The 22,291-nt window shown below is 35.3% G+C and overlaps 1 protein-coding gene across 7 annotated transcripts in view; it reads right to left on the bottom strand.

The window, feature by feature from the left end:
* LOC106071804 (CD209 antigen-like protein E) overlaps positions 1-22,291 on the bottom strand; it is a 35,640-nt gene extending 13,349 nt beyond the window's left edge. Inside the window, exons 1-6 of one of the 7 annotated variants that reach the window (XM_056041792.1) lie at positions 22,073-22,258; positions 21,304-21,367; positions 18,978-19,002; positions 18,795-18,848; positions 8,817-8,981; positions 6,082-6,252 (exon numbers count right to left, since the gene is read on the bottom strand). In XM_056041792.1, coding sequence (XP_055897767.1) covers positions 6,082-6,252; positions 8,817-8,981; positions 18,795-18,848; positions 18,978-19,002; positions 21,304-21,351 — 463 coding nt within the window. In that variant the 5' untranslated portion in view covers positions 21,352-21,367; positions 22,073-22,258. Of the gene's footprint in view, positions 1-6,081; positions 6,253-8,816; positions 8,982-10,537; positions 10,699-15,825; positions 17,574-18,794; positions 18,849-18,977; positions 19,003-21,303; positions 21,368-22,072 lie in introns of those variants that run through there. The other 6 variants (XM_056041791.1, XM_056041793.1, XM_013231987.2 and 3 more) reach the window with 6 other exon arrangements.

Below are 22,291 nucleotides of genomic sequence, written 5' to 3'. Positions count from 1 at the left end.
AGATTAGACGTTGGTCTTGTCGGGATAGCTTATAGTAAGCATCATCTTTCTTATGATTTGGATGGGAGCTCGTCCATTTCTCATTTATTTTATCTACAATTAATTTCTTCATTTCTTCTGGATAGAGAGCAGAGTTTACTGGTGAGTTTGTTCTCCCACTCTTGGCGAGTGTGTCAGCCTTCTCATTTCCTGCTAGTTGTATGTGAGCTGGTATCCATTGAATGACAGTTTTTTTGCTGTTGTGGTTGAGCTTTGTGAGTGCTGTTCTGAGGTTTTTAATATAAGGGGAATCAGAGTTTTGCAGGCTTTGGAGGGTTGTTTTTGCGTCTGTTAGAAAGACAATCTGACTGTGAGGGGAACTTGGATGATTTGCTAGCATGGTAGCAGCTAGTGCTAGTGCTTCCCTTTCTGCTCTGTGACTGTCAGAGAGCTCTCCAGTTGCAAAGGATTTTTCTAGTTTTCCTCCATCTGGCCATTCGATAAGTATTCCAGCTCCTCCATTTGTGGTGGCTTTATGGGATGAGCCATCCGTGTAAACTCTGATCCACTGATTGCTAGGGTAATTGGTATGTAGAAAACAGTTCACTATTTCCTTGAGCTCTGTTGGTCTGTAATCAGATTTTCTTTTTATGTTTTCAATATGGTCCCTTATAGTAGGAAGAGGGCTTTCGTCCCAGGGTGGAGATTCATTATAGTGTATCGAGGATTCCAGAGTAATTTTTTCAAGTTGGTGTTTCTTTTTTAGGTTTAGAGATTCCTGTATGAAATTGGTCCTTTTGAGACGGTTTTTGGATAATAATTGAAATGTAAGAGTTTGTATATAATAATTAGTCATACAGTATACCATAAAAATTCTGTTTCCGACATAGATCAAGCTTAAGAGTAAGAATTACCAATGTTTCAATCTATCTACGAGATTTGTTGACCTCAAGAAATTCTTCATTAGTTTGAGGCGCGAGAAGCTTCTTTCACCAGATTACACAATTACGGGTAATTTATAATGCCGTGTTTTTTTAATCGCACGTATGATTGGCGTTTTCCATACTGAATGACACCCCAAAATGACAATTTTTGTCTATATATTTCAGGCAGTGGCGTACCGAGGGTGCCAGGCGCCCGGGGCGGCATAGTCTGTTGGCGCCCCCGCCCTATTAGTATGCGTAATCTATATTTGCATTAAAACAATCACCAATCAATAAATTAATTTTTTTTATTGTAAACAAAGTTAATGAACAATCTGAAGCAACATTAGCCATTTCTTATAGAACTACTTTTCGTGATCTTGCACTAGCAAAGTTGTCAACGACATCATCAAAATTAATTGTTTCGACCAGCTCCTTTTCTATGCTTAGCAATGCCAAGTCTGACAGACGCTCCTGACCCATTGAAGCTCTCAAATAAGTTAAAATGATTTTTAGTTTACTAAAAGAACGCTCACAGCTAGCAACTGACACAGAGACTGTCAGCATAATTTGCAAAGCAATTCGCAAGTTTGGAAATATGTCATTGCCATATGAAATAATAAATGAAAGTAATTCTAATGGGCTGCTTGGGGTAGCATCTGGCCGGGTTTTCAGCAACATACTGCAGTCACTGATTTCTACGAACAGTTCAGTTCCATCGATATCCGTTTTATAAAAGTCAGCCAGCGTAGCACAGTGCTGTTGAAAATCATTAGAGGTATCATTAGCAAACAATTTGCTGATGTTGAATAGAAATCCAAACTTTTCGTCTAACGTCTTCAGACGACCAAATCGTGTTGTCATCTCCTGGATTAGTCTATCAATAACTGATTTCATAATGCGAGTTATTTCTTCAACCGCAGCTAGTCCTGCATCACCAGCATTTTCACCAGGCATCTGTTTTCGACGTTTAATTCTTCCTTCTATCCTTATTCCCAATTTTTCACACAGAACTTTAGCTGCATTGACTGCAGTGATGCAAACATCTTCTCGAATGCTACTTAGCCGTTGCTGCAGTCCTTCTAAATCCAGTGCTGCGTCATGGAAATTCATTGATGGATCTTGCAGTCGTTTTTGAATCCGGTCAATTTTTGACAAAACTGCATGCCAGAAATCAAGTAGAGTAATGAAATTGAAATTCATCACATTTTGAAGCAAACTGTATGCATCATTCTAAGTCTCACTAGTTTGAGTACCATCTTCATACAGGTTTTCTACGTTTCTACTTTTAAACCATGTTAAAGTCATTGAACGGCCTCCACTTACTGCAGAATTAGCATCCTTGTTCTGAAATACTTCTGGCCCACGAGAAATCAACTCCATACGAAGATTGTCTGCTACGTTTGATAAGCCCGTAATGGAATCAAAATCAATGTAACCAAAATCATGTGAATCAAGGAGCATACGCTGTTTACTATCACTAGTGGCTTCAGCAGTTTGAGTAGATGAATTTGACGGCTGCAATTGTATCGCAGAGGTCATCAGAGAGTCATCCAGTTGATAGCAACTTGGTGGATCATTTACTGCCTCTTGTCCAACATTATCAATATCAGATTCTTCTTTGTCGTCAACTTCTGTTTGTCCCAGTTTCAAAAAACGCTGCATGAATAAGCCAGATATTTTAGCATCCGCTTCTTGTTCTCGTTTTCTTTTGCGTTGTTGAGCTCCGCTTAATTTCTTGCTTGACATGGTTAAGTTTGTGAAATATTTATGAATAATGGCCTGAATAATATAAACAAATCATTGTCATTAAGAGTTCACCTTTAAACAATATTAAATTAAATAAATGTGAAATTTTCCAATTAGTTACACTTCCAAAAACGCGTCTGCTTTAATCTGCAGCGTAATCGCTGCCTATTATCGCTTACTTTAAAATGCATTGGGAATTTGACATATTTTACCGTACAAATCTAGCAAAACATTTACGAGACAGATAGCCTATTCATGGGTGCTCTCCCCTATATAGAGCGTGTAATACCCAGATCTAAATCTGTATTTACTAGTTAATTTAAAGTGTTTTAAAATGACAATTTCAATGTACATTGTAATGTGATAACTCTTATTTGATATTTGTTATCATAATCCTCAAATATACTTTCTTTCATTAGCTGCTCAATACATATTTACAAATATTCTACATTACAATGATTGAAGTTGCAAACGTTAAATACATTCTAATTGATAATTAATTTTATCTGCATGCTTAAAACTTAGTATTTATAGTTCTACATTATCCAAAATAAACAACAAAAAAAACGTACTTTTCCTTTAATTAATACAAAAATTTACCCGGATTTATCTGTAAATAATTTGTTATTGGCAACTGTGCCATGTGAGTTCATTTTTATATATTATTTCAAGAGTATCCAATTGTCACCCCTTATTTTACTCTCCAACACATCAATGTTTTATTAACCTACCGCACTTGTCTCTCTTTCTCGTTAACACGATAGGCGGATTTTTTTTTTAATACAGGGGGAATAAAAAAAATGACAGCAAACTTCTACACCATCGCACAATGCGACAAGAGCTTGCAACAATCACAATAGCCTCGATGACACAGTTCCATACATCAAAGAAGTTTTCCGATCCATGCCGCTGAAAGTATGGTGTAATGTTTTGCTAGTAAAATTAGTATGGTGTAACGTTTTGGTTAATTTGATGGAACCAAAATTATTTATAGAAACATATTGAGAGAGAGAATCAGAGAACAGAAAAAAGAGAGAGGAGATTCTACTTACGTAAATAAGTTCGCAATATGTGCCAGATTTAAAGTTGTTGTCTGCTTTTGAAAAGTTGTTTTTTTTCACTTGGGTGTCACCCCCTTATGGGTGTCACCCGGTGCGGACCACACACCCCGCACCTGCCTAGTGACGCCACTGGTAATACCCATTTTGGCGCCCCCTACTCTCCGGCGCTCGGGGCGGATGCCCCCCACCCACCCCCTCGGTACGCCACTGATTTCAGGAGATTTGTATGAGTTTTCAAAAGATTTTAATAATTTCCGGATATTTCCAGAACTTTTACGTATATTTTGCTATTTCAGATTTCCAGGAGCTCCTGGTAAATCTACAGGAGTCTGCAGGAAATCTGTTATAAGTTATAAAATGGTTTAATTTAATATTTTATACACCTAGAACTGGCGCGGGTCCTATGAAAGTGCGGGGCACATTGCAGACGCATAGGTTTCAGTGACCTAAGGCAAGCCATGCAAAATAGCGGCGTATGCTACGCCGCCGGTCGACTAGTTTGTTATAAGCAAACTGTTGTTTTTTTTAAATAACATAGGTGAAGTGTTTATAAGATAAGCGAAGTGTTTTTATTAAGATAAGCGACTGTTTTTTTTTATAACTACTTAAAACCTTTTTTACAATTCCTCTTATTCGCTTGCAAACTCTTCATGGGTTAAGGAACCTGGACACGGATTTCGAAAATGACTGTAACAATTGTCCTATAAAATTGACTGTTCATATTTATCTTTGAAAAAAGAATAACTAGCAAATTGACTACACAAAAAACTTTGGTTTGACCAGTTAAATTTTTCAACAATCATCATCTTTAAATTGCTTTTTATAAAACATGTCAGTGGGAATTTCCGCATGCCTCCAGTAAAGAGTTCAATAAATAAATAGGGGTCCAGGAACACTTTATGCACCGTCTTAAGTAGAAAACATAAGCTGGACTTCAAGAATTTATTTGTGGCAATAAACATAGAAAATACTTTCACAAATTTTCAATACACAATATCAGAGATATATCTTTATCTAGATCCAGTATTCTAGTCTAGACTACTTTCATTGAATATTTCGCACTCTGGATCTAGATTCCCCAGTTAGAATCTAGTATACCCCAAGTAGAATTATAAAATCAAGAGCAATCAATCAATCAAAGAGCAGGTTACTATTACTGTGATTTACTTTTTGTGTGGTAATCATTACTTAATTTTTAAAAAAATGAGAAACACATATTTTTTTAAAGACAATACCTCCTATATGCAACTTATAGAGCAATTATTTTGCTATTAATAACTAAGGATTTTAAAAAAATGAAACATTATTACACCCGCCCTTAGAAAAAAAAAACCTGGTTAACTTCACTTAGGCCAAAGTGAATGCACAAATCTACTAGACTTTATAATATTACAACATAGAAGTATTATATAGTCTTAGAAGACGATCCGCAAAATATATGTGATCATTGTATTATTTATTTTATTAAATTATTCAACTCTTTAATGAATAGAATCCAAAACGAATAGTTTGTTCATGATAAATATGTTATCGTTGTCTAGCCAAATTTAAAGTAATTTCTTTGTATACTTTGACAACTTATCACGGTCAAACTACAATGTTTCCAGTGTGACCAATGAGCCTCGTTTTCAGCTCAATTAGTTAGGGGAAAAGTAAATGCGGCTGGTCGTTGTGACGGCCACATAACATCCTCGTGAACCGTGGTTGATATGGACAGATGACCTCTACATTATCCGCCATAGATCTTAAGGTCTGAAAGGGGAACTTTAAATTTTTTTTTGTTACTTTTATACATCAACAGTATCAAGGATTGGCCTCTTTAGCCACACAAGAAGTTGCAAAGGGAAAAGATCGTCTCCCGAGACGTAAAATGACACAGGACATCAACAGTGAAATTTATAGAAAAATCGTTATAGCCCTTTTTCGAGATCCGTGTCCAGCCAGGTCTTAGGTTTTGCCCTTTCGAAAATGTGAATGGAGGTGACAACTTTTAGTGCCAAACATTTACATTTTAAGATCTTAGACTAAATGAGTTAATAGTGGGATTCGTGAATTAAGTCCCTTGTTTCTATTAGCTACAAAACCTAGACTAAATGAGTTAATAGTGGGATTCGTGAATTAAGTCCCTTGTTTCTATTAGCTACAAAACCTAGACTAAATGAGTTAATAGTGGGATTCGTGAATTAAGTCCCTTGTTTCTATTAGCTACAAAACCTAGACTAAATGAGTTAATAGTGGGATTCGTGAATTAAGTCCCTTGTTTCTATTAGCTACAAAACCTAGACTAAATGAGTTAATAGTGGGATTTGTGAATTAAGTCCCTTTTTTCTATTAGCTACAAAACCTAGGTATAGTTAAGATTTGTATACTTGAGAAATGAACGTAAGGAAATTGTCTTGCACGACTTCCATCTTGCCACATGTAGACGCCTTCCTTTTGGATATCGTCCAATCCTATCCATGTCCATTCGTTGCGTTTATTCGTAGAAAAAATGACATACTCCTTGTAGCTTTTTATTACTGCCAAATAGGCTCCTACATCTGAAAACAAAAACAAACAATGCAAAGTACATTGACAAAGCAGAGACCATAGACTTATATATTATATCTAGGCTGGAAACCGGAAATAAATTCTTATCCGCGACTGATCGATTCACAGACCTATACATATATAGATTTTTATGTACGTAAATCTTTTTTCAGGCCCTAAGGGGAGTCGCCCCAAACAATCTTTTCTCTCTTAGAAAAGTAATGATCTTTAGTTTTCAAATTTTAAAAATAATGCAAAATCATTTCTCGGATATTCACGCAAATATATGAGACAAAGCCATTTCCTGTTTCTTTCCATTGAGATAATGTTTCAAAAATCCTAGATCGAAATAATTCATGTTGATTAAAATCATCTTATGTACATTTAAATAAATTGATTACCTAGATCTTTCTAGATTATGTATCTAAAAATTGCAAAATAATAATTATGAGACGAGAGTACTCTTATTTTTGATGTTCAATCTGGTTCAATTACTAGATCTAGATCTAAAAATTAAATTATATGTTACATAGGTTAGGGTTGAAAAAATAAACAACTTTACTTCTTTTAACTACTTTACAAAACAACACCTTGATCCAACTTTCTAAAACATTTTCACGACATTTTTTGTAGTGCTAAAAAATCTCCATGTCCAGTCTAGAGTAATATATATATAAGTCTATGGCAGAGGACTATTGGAAACATCAAACTATTAGACATTGTTATAACCTTTCAGTGCACACCGCCATTCAAGATAGTGCAGAAGGTGCGCACTATTAGAGACTAAATATAGGAGGATGTGGACATTAGAAAAAAAGAGACAGAAGCTCCGTCTAGAGCTGATGAAGAACTGTGCTCAGGACAGATGTTGTTCTATGTATTTGTGATGTCCCCATGTAAATAAACAGCTGTATATCGTTGAGTTGCCTCTCTTATGTTATTTCTTCGTCAATTACAAATTTTGTTTGACTAGTCAACTTGAAAATATATATATAGGTTTTCAATATAAATATTCTCCAAAAAAGCATATTTCTATTTTTATCAGCTCCTTTAGAAAATTACCTTTTTTTTTTGGGTGCTGCTGTTTGTCTGTCACGTTTTTTGGATCTCTTATCTTGTAAACTATAGAGGTTGCTTTAAAAAAAGAAGATAATTGACGTGCCCTAGGTCAATCTAGTCATGAATTGTAATCAATGACAAACTCTGTCGAGTCGCTGGTTTTCCTGGCTGATTCAGGCCATACTCTTTTAACACTAGAGAAGATGGAGTATTTGTACACATTTTACCAACAAACGGAACAAAAATGGGCCTTTTATATTTGTCTTTCTGAGCAGTTTTGCGAAAAAAAAACGGAAGCCTTCTATTAAACCTGTATATTTTCTTTTCGGTATTTCCCCAAAAGGCCGCAATCCACTTAAAAAGTACTTAAAAAGGATAGCATACATTTCGTATCTTCAAAGCAATTTTTTTTTTCTTTTTCCCTAAAACTATTTTTTGTAGGCCTTTAAGTCTACTTATTTTTTGTAGGCCTCTAAGTCTACTTTTTTTTGTAGGCCTCTAAGTCTACTTTTTTTTGTAGGCCTCTACCTTCTGTTATTTTCACGTCCTTATTATAGAGACGCGGTCTCAATAAAAAACTAAACCACTCCTAATAGCATTAATAAGATAACTCTATAGTCTTTTCTTCTTCTTTTTTTTTTCCTCATGAGCGAGAGAGAGAGAGAGAGAGAGCAGGAATGGTAATTTGTAAACTTGTCAAAAAAAAAAAAAAAAGTAAATCTTAACAGCCTTGAAAAGATAAATCTAGATCTATTGTCATTTCACTACATTCACAAGGTTGAGATAAACGATTACAATTAAAAAAAAACGAATTGATATTCCTTTTTATTTAGAGAACAAAAAGCTAAAATAATGTAGAAATGGAAACAATAATGTTTGCATTTGGTTGGGGCCTTAGGGATGTACATGTAATATTCACTTGGCCTGAAATTGATGGTATGAAGAAATGTATGCGGTGTCCTTTACCGTACTTGGCTTGCATTAGCATTTAACAAAAAAAGTAAGGGGGGGGGGTCACGGTCGAAATATAATATAGGTTGAATTGAGAAGCTGAAGAAAGGTTATAGAGTGTACGAAGGACTAACTTTTTGTTTAATGGACGAGGGGAGGGGTAGGGAGCGGATAAGTGAAAGTGCTACTAGAATTAACGGGCCCAAAATATGAATGCGCGAGTGTGTCAGGGCCGCATTATGAAGCGGGTCAACCCAAATCAAGTCAAGTCAAAAGTCTATGTCGGAGAAATTAAAATGTGCAGGTCAAAATAAACAGATTGGGGTTAGAGAGAGAGAGAGAGAGGAGAGAGAGAGAGAGAGAGAGCGGGAGTAAAATTACATTGTAAAAAAATACAGTAATTAAAAAAAAAGGTCTGTTAGGTTGCCCGTTTATTACAATTCAAAACGAAAGGAAGGGAGAGTTCCGACCATAAAAAGCCTGAGAACAAATCAACGGCTGTAGCCGGTGTGCACTGCTAGTGTAGTTATAAAAATCGAATGCTTGTATCAAACTTTCTACAGACCTTCACATCTTGATTTAGCTTGTTGAAATGTGTCTCTAAAATCGTTAAACCACAAACACTTGGTCTTATTTTCAAACGTGTACAAGGTAAAGTTAGACTTTAGTCTACACATGGCTGTCAGGCGAGCGAGAGTTGTCTTCATCTGAACTGACCGAGCTGCCCAGACTAAAAAACAACAACATGTTTATAGATAAATAATGATTAAATCGAGTGTATTTTGTGCATAGTGTAACACTTTTGTTATACTAAACAATTTTTTTTTACCTTTTTTTTTTACATATCCCTTAGTCTGTTGGACCGTTGGGGCACCAGGCAAGACTTGACGACCGTCTTTCTCCATTCCTCCCTTTTTTTTGCCTTGTTTAGAACCTCTCTCAATGGCAGGCCCGTCCATTCTTTAATGTTGTCCTCCCATCGCTTTTTCTGTCTGCCATAGGTTTTAAGCTTCCGTCTTTTTACAATAGTTAGCAGGTCGTCATGGGCTCCTATCGCTGCAGTAACAATGTCTCTGATTTCTTGGTTTGTGATGCGGTCTTTGAATGTGATGCCTAGGATCCTTCTGTAGCATATATATACATACCGGTTTCTCTTTTATCCAAGTTATTTCTTGTAATGCTTCACTATTGAAAATATTCTTTACTGTGAGCTTTGGCGCAATTAAATTCTTCTATTAAGTCTAGCAGATGATGTTGGACATAATGATAATGTACCTCTATTTATATATTCAACTTTTTAAAGAATACTAAGAAATATTTGAGGTGCTTACTGTAATTAACGCCGAAACCGGGCTCAAAATGAGAAGGTAAAAGCCAAATTTAATTGTAATATGATAAAATTGTCTAAAGTTATAAGAGCCAAACCAGAGTTTTCACTATTTGACCAATTGTTTGCTGTTGTTTTTTTTTTTTCAAAGATATACATAAACTTTAAAATCTCTAGAAAATTCATAATTGACTTTTATGAAATAGCCTTTCAACGTCCAGGTTCTACCCATGAAGAGATTAGATAAGATCAAGTAGCCCCTTCATACCTTGCAACCTATAGAGCAGCTGATAAAAGGATCATCTGTTTCTATGTCCAACGGTTGACGACGATGTCATGTGGCCAGCACAACGATCAGCAGCCTTAAATTTATTTAACTAACGTCAGGTACTCATTAAAGTTGGGTGGACTCAATGGGTGTCCTCAAAATTCTAATTTCCAGACATCACCGAGATTCGAACCCGAGACACCTTGATTTGGAAGCCATCTTTAACACTATACGACCGCACCCTCACTCATGAAGAGTTTACAAGCAGATTTAGCAGAATTTAGGTCATTGGTTAATATGCATGACTAAATGCATGAAACTTAGGAAGTAATCATGTTTTTTTTTGTAGTAAAGTCTGTATTTTAAAGGATAAGATAAGATAAGATTGGAGACATTGTCATAAAGTGGACAAAGGTCTATTTGTAATATCGGAGACTTACACGAATATTTTCTATTATATTTTGTATTATCCTCGTGATAATAAAGATTATTATAATTTTAATTATTATTTTATTATTATTATTATTATTATTAGATTTTAACATGATTATTGAAATAATTGAAATAGCACGATAATCTAGAGTCTAGGTCTAAGTATTACAGTATCTGCTCGATACCTTTCGAATTAGTTTTTTTTTTAAATTCAGAAGCCAGATTTAATGTACATATATATATATCAATAATAACTTACATAATACTGTAAAACAAAACACGAAATTGAATTTGGCTAGAAACATGATGTTTGTATATTGCTAAAGCTGTTAGTAAAGTCATAGACTATATATATATAGTCTATGGTAAAGCCAATACTGATCTATTGACAAGAAACAGGCGTGTTCAAAACTTGTGTTTTTTGATGCCACACATTTTTACATTACCTCTATTCAACTCGTATCTTCGTGGAACCTGAAACCTGGATGTACACGGCTCTAACGATTTTCCTAGAAATTTAAGTTGTATATCATTTGGAAAAAATAAAAGCTCTTTGACCACACTGGGAAAACTCTAGTTTCAACTTATACTTTTTCAAAGTAAAAAAAAAAAAAAAACATTTGGCTAAAGAGGACAAGAACATCTGTATCTTAAACGGACTAGATGTCTTCGGGTATTTCCGCATTTCTTGAAGAGTTCATTAAATGAATGTTCAGGAAAATTGTACGCATCTCTTTTAAGTGTAGATTTAAAGTTTTTTTCATTGGAATAGTATTATAAAGTATGGTAAATATTGGTAAATCAATACATTCGCTTAACCAGAATTCTTTCTCGAGTGGAATGAAAAAAAGGGGGAGGGCGGGATAAAAAAAAGTTTTATTGTTTTTTTAAATCCAACATTCATTTATTATTTAGAGAAAAACAATCGCCTTTATAAGCTGTATATAAGTATTATTAATGTTTTTATTGTATTTGGTCATGCCACTATTAATTTTCCCGATATGTGTCTAGTTTTGTGACACTTCGCACAGGACGTCAAGTCCAGACTTCACACGGACATATACCTTCTACCTAGTTTAGCCAGCCAGTCAAATCCGTTTCCGGGGTGTGGCCGCTGCGCATGCTACAGTTACTTGGAGCAAAGGTGAGAGCAGGACAAAACACACAGAAAGTTTCTGGACATCCACTACACCCAAACTTATCCCCGGACGTCTTGACCAAATTTTGCTTCCGGAAAATGATGGGCTTTAGGGCGAGAGAATCAGGTCGACGTGTTGCGCGAATCCTCCTCACTTTAATCATAATTTTCAGCGCAAGCACTTAGTCTTCCCCCACCCAATATATATATATATATATATATATATATATTTCTATGGCCTCCTTCAATCGCAAAGCGACTATGGATCATCTCATGGAAGTGAGATGAATGCCTGGGCATTAGCTGTGGTCGGAACGATGTCGCCCACACATCAGTTTCCCCCTCTCCACGCAGCTGATGTATCCAAAGAATCGTCATATATAATGAGCATTTACGTAACATTCCTTTACTCTCATATGTAGCAAAACACTCACATACGCAATTTTAAGTAGATTTTAGCCATGTCGCACAGATTGCCTCCGTAGGTATTAGCTGCATTTAGCATTATATAGTTTTAACCAAAAAAATAAAGGATTTTCAAAGGTTTTTGTTTAGTTTACCAGTGAACATATCTGATCAGTTTTATTTCTAAGATTTACATTAGAAAACAAAAAGAAGATAATTGAAAACAAAAAGACTCAAATATAAAGTAGCTGTAATACATAAAACACTAAACCATAACTTACACAAAAAATACCTACTGAAATACTCAGAAAGACACAAAGATTGAGGCACACTTCTTATTCCATACGATAGAACAAATTCGTACAAGTGCTCCTTCTCCCTAGTTCCATTAGAGAATGGAATGGGTTTCCTGAATCAGCCAAAAAAACCAACGACTTAGCAGAGTTTAAGTCATTGATTAATAATTTCATCGTCTGCACAGGAAAATCCATATCTGTAAACCAAAAAAAAAGTTCTCACCAACTTTAAGAACTATGACCTGAAGGTATTTAGAACTGGAGAGATTCCATCAAAAGGTGTAGTGTTCCTTTTTTTAGGGGGAGGGGGAGGGGATAATATTGTAAGACCTACACAACATCTTCTGAGAGGTGGTGGGTGGGTAAGACAAGACTTAAGACCAAATATGATAGTGTGCAGATGATATTATGCTGATGATAGTACACTGATGATAGTATGTGGGATTTGTGGCAAAAAAAAAACCCTCTTAGTTATCTTTCAAGGGAGCTTGAACTCAAGCTGAATTGTGTTTGCTGAGCGCCTAAAGGCAGCATGAAAACTCTTTCCCAGAAACCCCATTCCCCATTAGTCCACTAAAGGACCATGATCTAGCGTACTGAGCATACTTTTATAACTGTAATAACAATAGAAGTAACCGTGTGTGCGATCAGATGACACATGTAACACAGGTCAGCGTGTCAACTGTGGACAAGAACAAAGGACAGTACTGGTACGAACATCGCACGTCAATATCACTTGTGAAACAGACTGGTGATTGTTTCTATCGCTTTCTAGAAAGCCTTCAGGGACCCAATAGAAAGAGAAAAACCTTGAGAGTCAGAGAATGCAGCCCATTCAGTTGAGCACAGCTATTCACTGTTCAGCTATTGTCACGGATGAATGTGTGTATGTATGTATAATCTATTTTTACAATCTGCGCGAATCACCGGAAGTGTGTTGGTTGCTAGACAGAGACCAGCTTGTCAGCTTGTGTGCGATATGCAGTAAAGCTGATTAAAGTTTATGTGTTTGATCTAGTGGTTTCATTGTTTTATTTCGTTAACTAGAACTGAACCAGGGACACCTAGACGTATCGAGACCTAAGGCAGATTCTATCGAGTTATTATTATAAGTATAATAGGAAAGCTGTGACATACATAAGTAGACAACATAGAAGATATAGTAGTACAAGAAAATGAAATTCAAAAACTATTAGCCAACACCAAACCAAATAAAGCGTCTGGACCTGATGGTATTCCAGCTAGATTACTCAAAGAACTAAGCAATGAGCTAGCCCCAGTGTTCAAAATACTCTTTCAGGCTTCGCTTAACCAGGGCAAAGTACCAAAGAACTGGAAAGAAGCTAATGTCAGCCCCTATTTAAAAAAGGAGAAAAATCTGACCCAGGAAACTACAGACCAGTATCACTTACCAGCATCACATGTAAAATCCTAGAACACATAATATGTAGCAACATCATAAACCACTTAGACAAACATAATGTCCTCACACCATACCAACATGGCTTTAGGAAATATAGATCATGTGAAACACAACTAATAGGACTAATTGATGATTTTTCAAAAGGTTTAGATAATAGTGAACAAATAGATGCTATCTTACTAGATTTTTCTAAGGCTTTTGACAAAGTTCACCACCATAGTTTGCTTAAAAAATTAAAATATTTCGGCATTAATGGTCCACTGCATCAGTGGATTAAAGATTTTCTGATAGGGAGAGAACAAACAGTAATAATAAATGGCTCTAAAACAACACCGATAAGAGTAAACTCATGTGTACCCCAAGGAACAGTCTTGGGTCCACTACTATTTTTAATTTACATAAATGATTTACCAAATCGCATTACTTCAGGAACAAAAGTCAGATTATTTGCAGACGATTGCATAATATATAGAATAATAAAAACAACACAAGACACAGATATTTTACAAAGAGAATTAAATGAATTACAGAAATGGGAATCCAATTGGAGCATGTCTTTCCACCCAGAAAAATGTCAGTTGTTAAGAGTAACAAAAAAAACTAAAACAAATTAATTCCACTTATCTTATTCATGGCCAACCAGTAACACTGACTAAAAACGCAAAATACCTAGGTGTTATAATAAATGAAAAACTGTCATGGAATCCACATATTGATGAAACTATAAAAAAATCAAACAAAGCATTAGGATTTATTAAAAGAAATTTCTATAAATCAAATAAGAACATAAAACTAAAATGTTATTTAACCTTGGTTAGGCCAATAATAGAATATGCATCCTACGTTTGGGACCCCTCAACTCAAGAAAACATTAAGAAACTGGAACAGACACAAAATAGAGCAGTGAGATTCATAAACGAATATTCACATTTGACTAGAGTAACACCTTTAGTAAAATCACTAAATTTAGAAAGCCTTCAGGACAGAAGACTCAAAAGTAAAGTAGCAATTATACATAAAACACTGAACCATAATCTTCAAATACAAAAACAAAATTTAATAAAATACTCTGAAAGACACAAAGATAGAGGAACATTCCTCGTCCCATACGCTAGTACAAATGTGTACCAATACTCCTTCTTCCCTAGTGCTATTAGAGCATGGAATGGGTTGCCTGAGCTAGCCAGGAAAACCAGTGACTTGGCAGAGTTTAAGTCATTGGTTAATATGCATGACTAAATGCATGACGCGTAGGGCGTAATCATCTTCTTTTTTGAAGTAACGTCTGTATTATATAAGATAAGATACATAAAACACCGAACCATAATCTTCAAATCAAAAACAAAATCTAATAAAATATACAGAAAGACAAAGATAAAGGCACATTACTCGTTCCATATGCTAGGACAAATTTGTACAAATGCCCCTTCTTCCCTAATGCTATTAGAGCATGGAATGGATTGCCTGAGCCAGCATGGAAAACCAATGACTTGACAGAATTTAAGTTATTGGTTAACATGCATGACGCGTAGGGCCATAGACTTAAATATATTATATCTAGACTGGAAATCGGAAACAAATTCTTATCCCTGATTGATCAATTCACAGACCTATATACCGGTATATATATATATATATATATATATATATATATATATATATATATATATATATATATATATATATATATATATATATATATATATATAAATATCTATGGACGTAACTCTTTTTCGAGCTGTAAGGGGTAACACCAACAGCAATCTTACATGTCTTAGAAAAGCAATGAGTTTTCAAAGTTTAGAAATAATGCAAAATCATTCTCCAATTTTCTTTAGAATGGGCTATTAATCACCGAACTATATATTCACGCAAATAATGAAACAAAGCCATTTCCTGTTAGTTTCCATTGAGATAATGTTTCAAAAATCCTAGATGGAAATAATTCAATTTGATTATAATCATCTTATGTACGTTTAAATAGATTGATTACCTAGATCTTTCTAGATTATGTATCACGTAATCATCATCTCTTTTGAAGTAACGTCTGTATTGTATAAGATACGATAAGAAACAGAGAGACTAATAAGTTGAGTACAACGTTTCTAATTAGTCTAGCCTGTAGCCAATTATGCAGAACTGTTAGGATAAGTTATCAAAGTTCTTGAGTTGGTTGTTTCGTATTAAGCTATGTTTGCAGAGAGCCTGATCGTAACAATACATCAGCATGAATGATGCGCTATATAAAAAAAACATTAAATAATTATGCCGATAAACAAAGTAAATAACAGTTCAACATTTTTTTCTTTATTAAAATTATGTGAATTTAAAATGTAAATAAGTGATTTTTAAAAAGTAAAGAATACAACATAGTTTTTCTAGTGGCTGAGCATTTGTTCGTTTCATTACTGATAGTGATAATTAACAAGCTAGATGATTACAAAATGAGTTTAAAGGTTCTATTATTGTATTTCTTAATGAAAAAAAAAACTGTTCAATTTCCTAAGATTAAAAAGGATCCAATGTACCAGAACTTTGCAACCTGCAAAATATGATTTTGTTTTTTAGTTGTTTTTTACATTGAACAGACGGGCAGACAGATCATTCAAAAGTAAAGAGACTTTTCCCCATCGAGTGACGCTAAAAATATTTTATTTTTATTTTGTTCATTAAAATAAAACTCCGCAATGGCCTCGAATCGTGCCGACATTGAAATTAGGTGACTTAAGACTCTGTGACATTTTAGGTCTCGAGAGACGATTATTTCCTTTGCAACTTCTTGTGTGACTAAAGAGGCCAATGCTTGATACACAGCTGCGATCGCAGGTTGGGCATATATAATCACCAGGCGCCGTTGCATTTTCACCCTTCTTTCTGTTGTGTATGTGATCTGCAATCCGAGAGCCTTCCTTTATGCTCTCTCTCCATGTGGATCTATCCAGTGCCACTTTTTCCCAGCTGCTAGTGTCGATTTTGAAGAGCTTCATGTCGTGTTTGCATACATTTGCATAATAGAAGTACATAAATAATGTCAATGTTTACATCAGTAACATAGTTGACTTTGTACAATAATCAACACTACTGTAATTCAGTCCAGTGTCTAATGCTCCATTGTGCACATGACTATAGCCTCTAAACCCCAAGCAGTAGACTCTGGCCCCACTACTCCCTGGGCAAGTACTCGTAGTGTAGGTCAGCTTCGATAAATACATACTCTCATTGAGCTCACCGACTATGGCGTTGTCCATCCACTGGCCGACACTGACCTGTTTATGACAGCCATGGGGGTGAGACACTATAAAGGTCAACCTCTCACCATATCTGATGACGTACTTGTCTCTCACTTTGTTCCACAGATCGGAGCAGATTTTATCCATGGCGTACAGCTTGCCGCCGAGCGTTACGTCACAGGTCACGTGCTTCATGTGGCAACTGTCTCTCTCGACATTCACGTTGATGACGTGGAGTTGATCGAGAATCACTTTTGGGCTCGACGCGTCATCGTAAAACAGCCTGCATGACGTGTGGTCGCCCTCAGTAGCATCGAACACCACGTGCGCCGCCGTGTAGACAATAATCTCCCACCATTCCTTGCTGGGTGTATCCGACTGCCGGCATTTTGAGCAGGTGCACACTTTGTGCGCGGAATCAAACTGCTTTCCTAATCCATTGTACTTGCTACCACTGGCATTATATCCGCATCCTTCTACATATCTGTACACACTGATCTGACCAGTGCCTGACCTCGTGAGCTTATTGCCTCCCATGTCGTTAAACGGATATCGGACACTGGTGTTGGGGAAAAACTGAGGTCGGCGATAGCTAACCATATTGACCCCTACCCTAACTGTCAGGTCAGCTGTTGCCTTAATGAGTTCATACAAATCTATGTCATGATGACCTTCCGGTAGATGTTCCATGGCGAATTTTCCGATAGGAATAAAATTGACATGACCTGGATTTTTTCGGCATTCATTTAGATGTGTATGCAAGTCAACTTCAGCAACCTGTGACATTTGACATTCGTGATGACCTGTAATAAAAATAAATTTCTACATATACAAGAGATATAGTTAAACCAAGACTAATGTTCTGTGTTAAATGTATTATTTTAAAACAAGCAAAAACGATATATGTTTTAAGGAACCAAATTAATTTTTTTTCTACGCTAATGATGAAAAACTGAGATAAAAAATATTCATCTCATGTAAATTTACAATATTTGTGATTTCCACTTGGAAAGACAAAAAAAAACAACATTCGAAATTTGAATCACAAATTACTTACAATGCAAATGTGACAATTTAATGTAATAACACTAGGTTATGAATGGTCCATTTTTAAGTTTCCCCAGTAAGTTTCGAAAAAGGTCAGATATAAAAGTTTATTAGATTTGTTTTAATAAACACTGATCTTAGTAGCGTGAATAGTGAAATTTGATAGTTTCTTTGTTTTCCAATATGAAATGGGTAGTGAGTTTGTTTGCACGCATTTATTTAAGTGTTATGAGTGTTAGATGGCAGGATGTTTGCCTGGTCGTGCGGTTTGTGCGCTGGACTGTCGTTTGGCTTTATCGATGGTTCGGGTTCAAACCCTGCCCGCTCGTCCTGCGGGAGGTTTATATAGTAAGTAAACTCTGAAGGAACATCCGAAACATGTAAAACAAGATGGGTTGCCTGAGTCAAACAGGAAAACCAATGATATGATTTTGGCAGAGTTGAAGTCATGACTAGTTTGACCTAGGCACACGCGTTGAAGTCACGTCTTTATTTTAATATATACATCTACCATTTGCGAAGCCGACGAATTGTCAGAGGGTGTATATTAGACTCTTTTTTTTCCTGGGGTTGGGGGAGATTACTCTAGAATTGAAGGTCATAACTATGTTTGTGGGAATGTTGAGATTACTATAGAATTGATGGTCATAACTATGTTTGTGGGAATGTTGAGATTACTAGAATTGATGGTCATAACTATGTTTGTGGGAATGTTGAGATTACTAGAATTGATGGTCATAACTATGTTTGTGGGAATGTTGAGATTACTAGAATTGATGGTCATAACTATGTTTGTGGGAATGTTGAGATTACTAGAATTTATGGTCATAACTATGTTTGTGGGAATGTTGAGATTACTAGAATTGATGGTCATAACTATGTTTGTGGGAATGTTATAATTATGAAATAGCGAAGCACGATAGTCGGCTAATTTACTGATTAAAAAGCTATGGTTGAATAAGCAATGAACAACTTACCATAGGTATGGCTCAAGTCTACAGTTTGACTGCTTGCATGTCTGGCATTTGTTTCTGTCCAGATTAAAACGTTTGAAAATCACATATGTTTTATTGAAAATAGAATAGGAAAGATTATAAAAAATGTTACATTTTCAAAGTATTTCCAAAATTAGCTTTTTTATATCGTGCATAAATTGTTACCTGCTATAGACGTGTTTTCAAAAGCCTGGAAAGAAAGATATAAAAAAAAATACTTTTAGAATTAAGTGTAATTTTTATAACAAGTTTCGATATAATTAAATTTGTAGTCATATTTTTACCAATTGTTTTTGTTTAAAGCAATTTCATGCTTTTAGTTTTCTCACTACGCTATGACACTATAACTTGTCTTGGCCAGTTGGGGTAGGGGTTGGGAGGAGGGAAAGAAGTATCTGGGGGAATTTTTATTGGGATCGCTTTTCAAATGCATTGAAATATAAAAGTTAAACTACCTGAGTTCGAACTCGAAAGCTTAAGACTCCTCAAGCCAACACACTAAACACTGTGCCAGGGAAATGTTTGTTTGTAAAATGTTTTACATGTTTCGGATGTTTCTTCAGGGATCGATATGGAAAGGGATCGGGCAGGGTTTGAACCCGGGATCATCGATAAGTCCGAACGACAGTCCAGCGCGCAAACCGCACGACCAGGCAGCTATCCAAGTACTTATGAGAATGAAAGGTTTTATAGTTATCTATTGTAATTTTCAAACTTTAAATCGGTGACCTATTTCTCTCAACAAAGTATTAAGGGACAACTAATTAAATTATATCAACACATCAGTAAAGTACAACTTCCCTTGTTCGATACCAAACAAAACAAAAAATTACCAATAGTTAATAAACTGATTGGTTAATTTTTTAAATGATTCTTCTTTTGTCACGTGAAAGAAATAATTGTGAAAAATTTCAGCTTGATCGGTGATTGGGTGTGGCAGAAATAACGTGTACTTTGGGTGTGGCAGAAATAACGTGTACTTTGGGTGTGGCAGAAATAACGTGTACTTTGGGTGTGGCAGAAATAACGTGTACTTTGGGTGTGGCAGAAATAACGTGTACTTTGGGTGTGGCAGAAATAACGTGTACTTTGGGTGTGACAGAAATAACGTGTACTTTGGGTGTGGCAGAAATAACGTGTACTTTGGGTGTGGCAGAAATAACGTGTACTTTGGGTGTGGCAGAAATAACGTGTACTTTGGGTGTGGCAGAAATAACGTGTACTTTGGGTGTGGCAGAAATAACGTGTACTAACTTTCTACCAGACACAGTGAGTTAGTATAAGCTTTGTAAAATATGAATATATAAATTCATAATAAAGATAATACTGTGTGTGTAGGTGTGAGCCTTTTTTTTTTACTTCAAAACACTAAATGAAAGTCGGGCCTATAAGGGTTGGTTGTGTTAGGCCTAGTAAGTATGCTGTATTAAAAAAAAAATCCTTATAAGCTTTATACAAATGAATACAATGAAAACCAAGACAGGAACTTGATTGGAAACTGCATTGAAAGAACAAATTTGGACAGGCCAAAGTGGAAAGGCCAAAGTGGACAGGTCAAAGTGGACAGGCCAGAGTGGACAGGCCGAAGTCGAAGGGATCGGTCATTAGCGAAACTAAGGATACTGGAATGACATGGGAGCAGATGAAGAAAGCTGGTGGAGAGTTGGGGCTGCTCTATGTGGGTTCACAGAATAAGTCAGTCATCCAATGAATACAACTTAAACTCAAACACATGAACACTACTTTTATCCAATAAATACAACTAAAACTCAAACACATGAACACTACTTTTATCCAATAAATAAAATAAGATAAGATAACTTTTATTGATTCAATCAAATGGAAATTCAGTTTGACTACAATTGATGACACAGAATGGCACAGTTGGAACTAAAACTCATACACATGAACACTACTTTTATCCAATGAATACAACTAAAACTCAAACACATAAACACTACTTTTATCCAATAAATACAACTAAAACTCAAACACATGAACACTACTTTTATCCAATAAATACAACTCAAACACATGAACACTACTTTTATCCAATAAATACAACTCAAACACATGAACACTACTTTTATCCAATGAATACAACTAAAACTCAAACACATGAGCAGTACTTTTGTCCAATAAATACAACTAAAACTCAAACACATGAACACTACTTTTGTCCAATAAATACAACTAAAACTCAAACACATGAACACTACTTTTGTCCAATAAATACAACTAAAACTCAAACACATGAACACTACTTTTATCCAATAAATACAACTAAAACTCAAACACATGAATACTACTTTTATCTTCCATGTATGTGGAAGTTTGTATCCGTTTTAATCTAAGAAGCCATAAAATAAATGCTGAAATAACAAAGAGAAAAAACTTATGAGATTGAAATGGGAGCTAATTAGTCAAACGCTACATACGGATGTAATTGTCTTTGGTATGTATAACTAATTATTATATAAAATGTACCCACCTTATTTTGCGATTTCTTAAATCTGTTTTTAGATAGTCGTAAACCCATTACATACACCGGTAACCTGGCATTTGCAAAAGGTATACTTACAATTACAATAATATATTCAAGAGCAAAAAAAATAATTGTATATTTTCATCTCCTCAATTACCCACATAAAATAGTATCTTGAACATGAAATGTGTGTACACATATAGTGGACTAGTGGACGACATGTTATTATAGTGTCGTTGGCGAAAGTTGACACAGAATAGCACAGATAGAAGGATTTCATGGTTTTAAGTTTGCCATAGGGCAGCCATAGGCTAAAGAGTATAAGACTAAATATATTCGTAGTCTCAAATACTCTCAGGGCTGTCACAGGGTAACAGAGTGTCAAGAGTGTCACAGACCAAATGTACAAGTAATATTTGGAACTTAATGTTGAGTAACTGATTATATAGGTTTTTGAAAATGCTTAATAACTATTTTTTTAACTAAATAATTAGATCTTAGTAAATTGTAAACTCATTCATCAATTAGGTCTGGAAGTGCCAGACAAGGATTTTAGCTCGTTGTTTTATAATAATAATAATAATAAAATAATAATAATAACTACAATGAATTTTGTTTCTCTTTAACGAAACTCGACCCTGGCAGCGCCAGAGAATGAATACTCGTTCGTTTCTAACATAATAATTTTAAAGACTATTATAGTGCCTATGTAGAAATGTAATCTCTATGAATTAAATGTGATAAAAACACACCTATAGATGTGTACATAATTTACCTGTTGATTTACTTCATATTGAAAACCAAATAGCCTAGACCGAAGACACAAGTGTTCAAATGTCGCTATCATTGCTTACGATAAATGTACAGATGGGATGGCTATCCCGGATGTAGGCCCAACCATAAACATTCCTGTGACGTACACAGAGATATGACGTGTCCCGGATCTTTATGTAACCAAACATTTGATGTCTCATTTCAGGAGTGGACTTGGTGT

The sequence above is a fragment of the Biomphalaria glabrata genome, chromosome 9 (assembly GCF_947242115.1).
Source record: "Biomphalaria glabrata chromosome 9, xgBioGlab47.1, whole genome shotgun sequence".
Classification (NCBI taxonomy): Eukaryota; Metazoa; Mollusca; class Gastropoda; family Planorbidae; genus Biomphalaria; species Biomphalaria glabrata.
The sequence above is the reverse complement of the archived record's forward strand: the minus strand, read 5'-3'. Positions and strand labels throughout refer to the sequence as shown.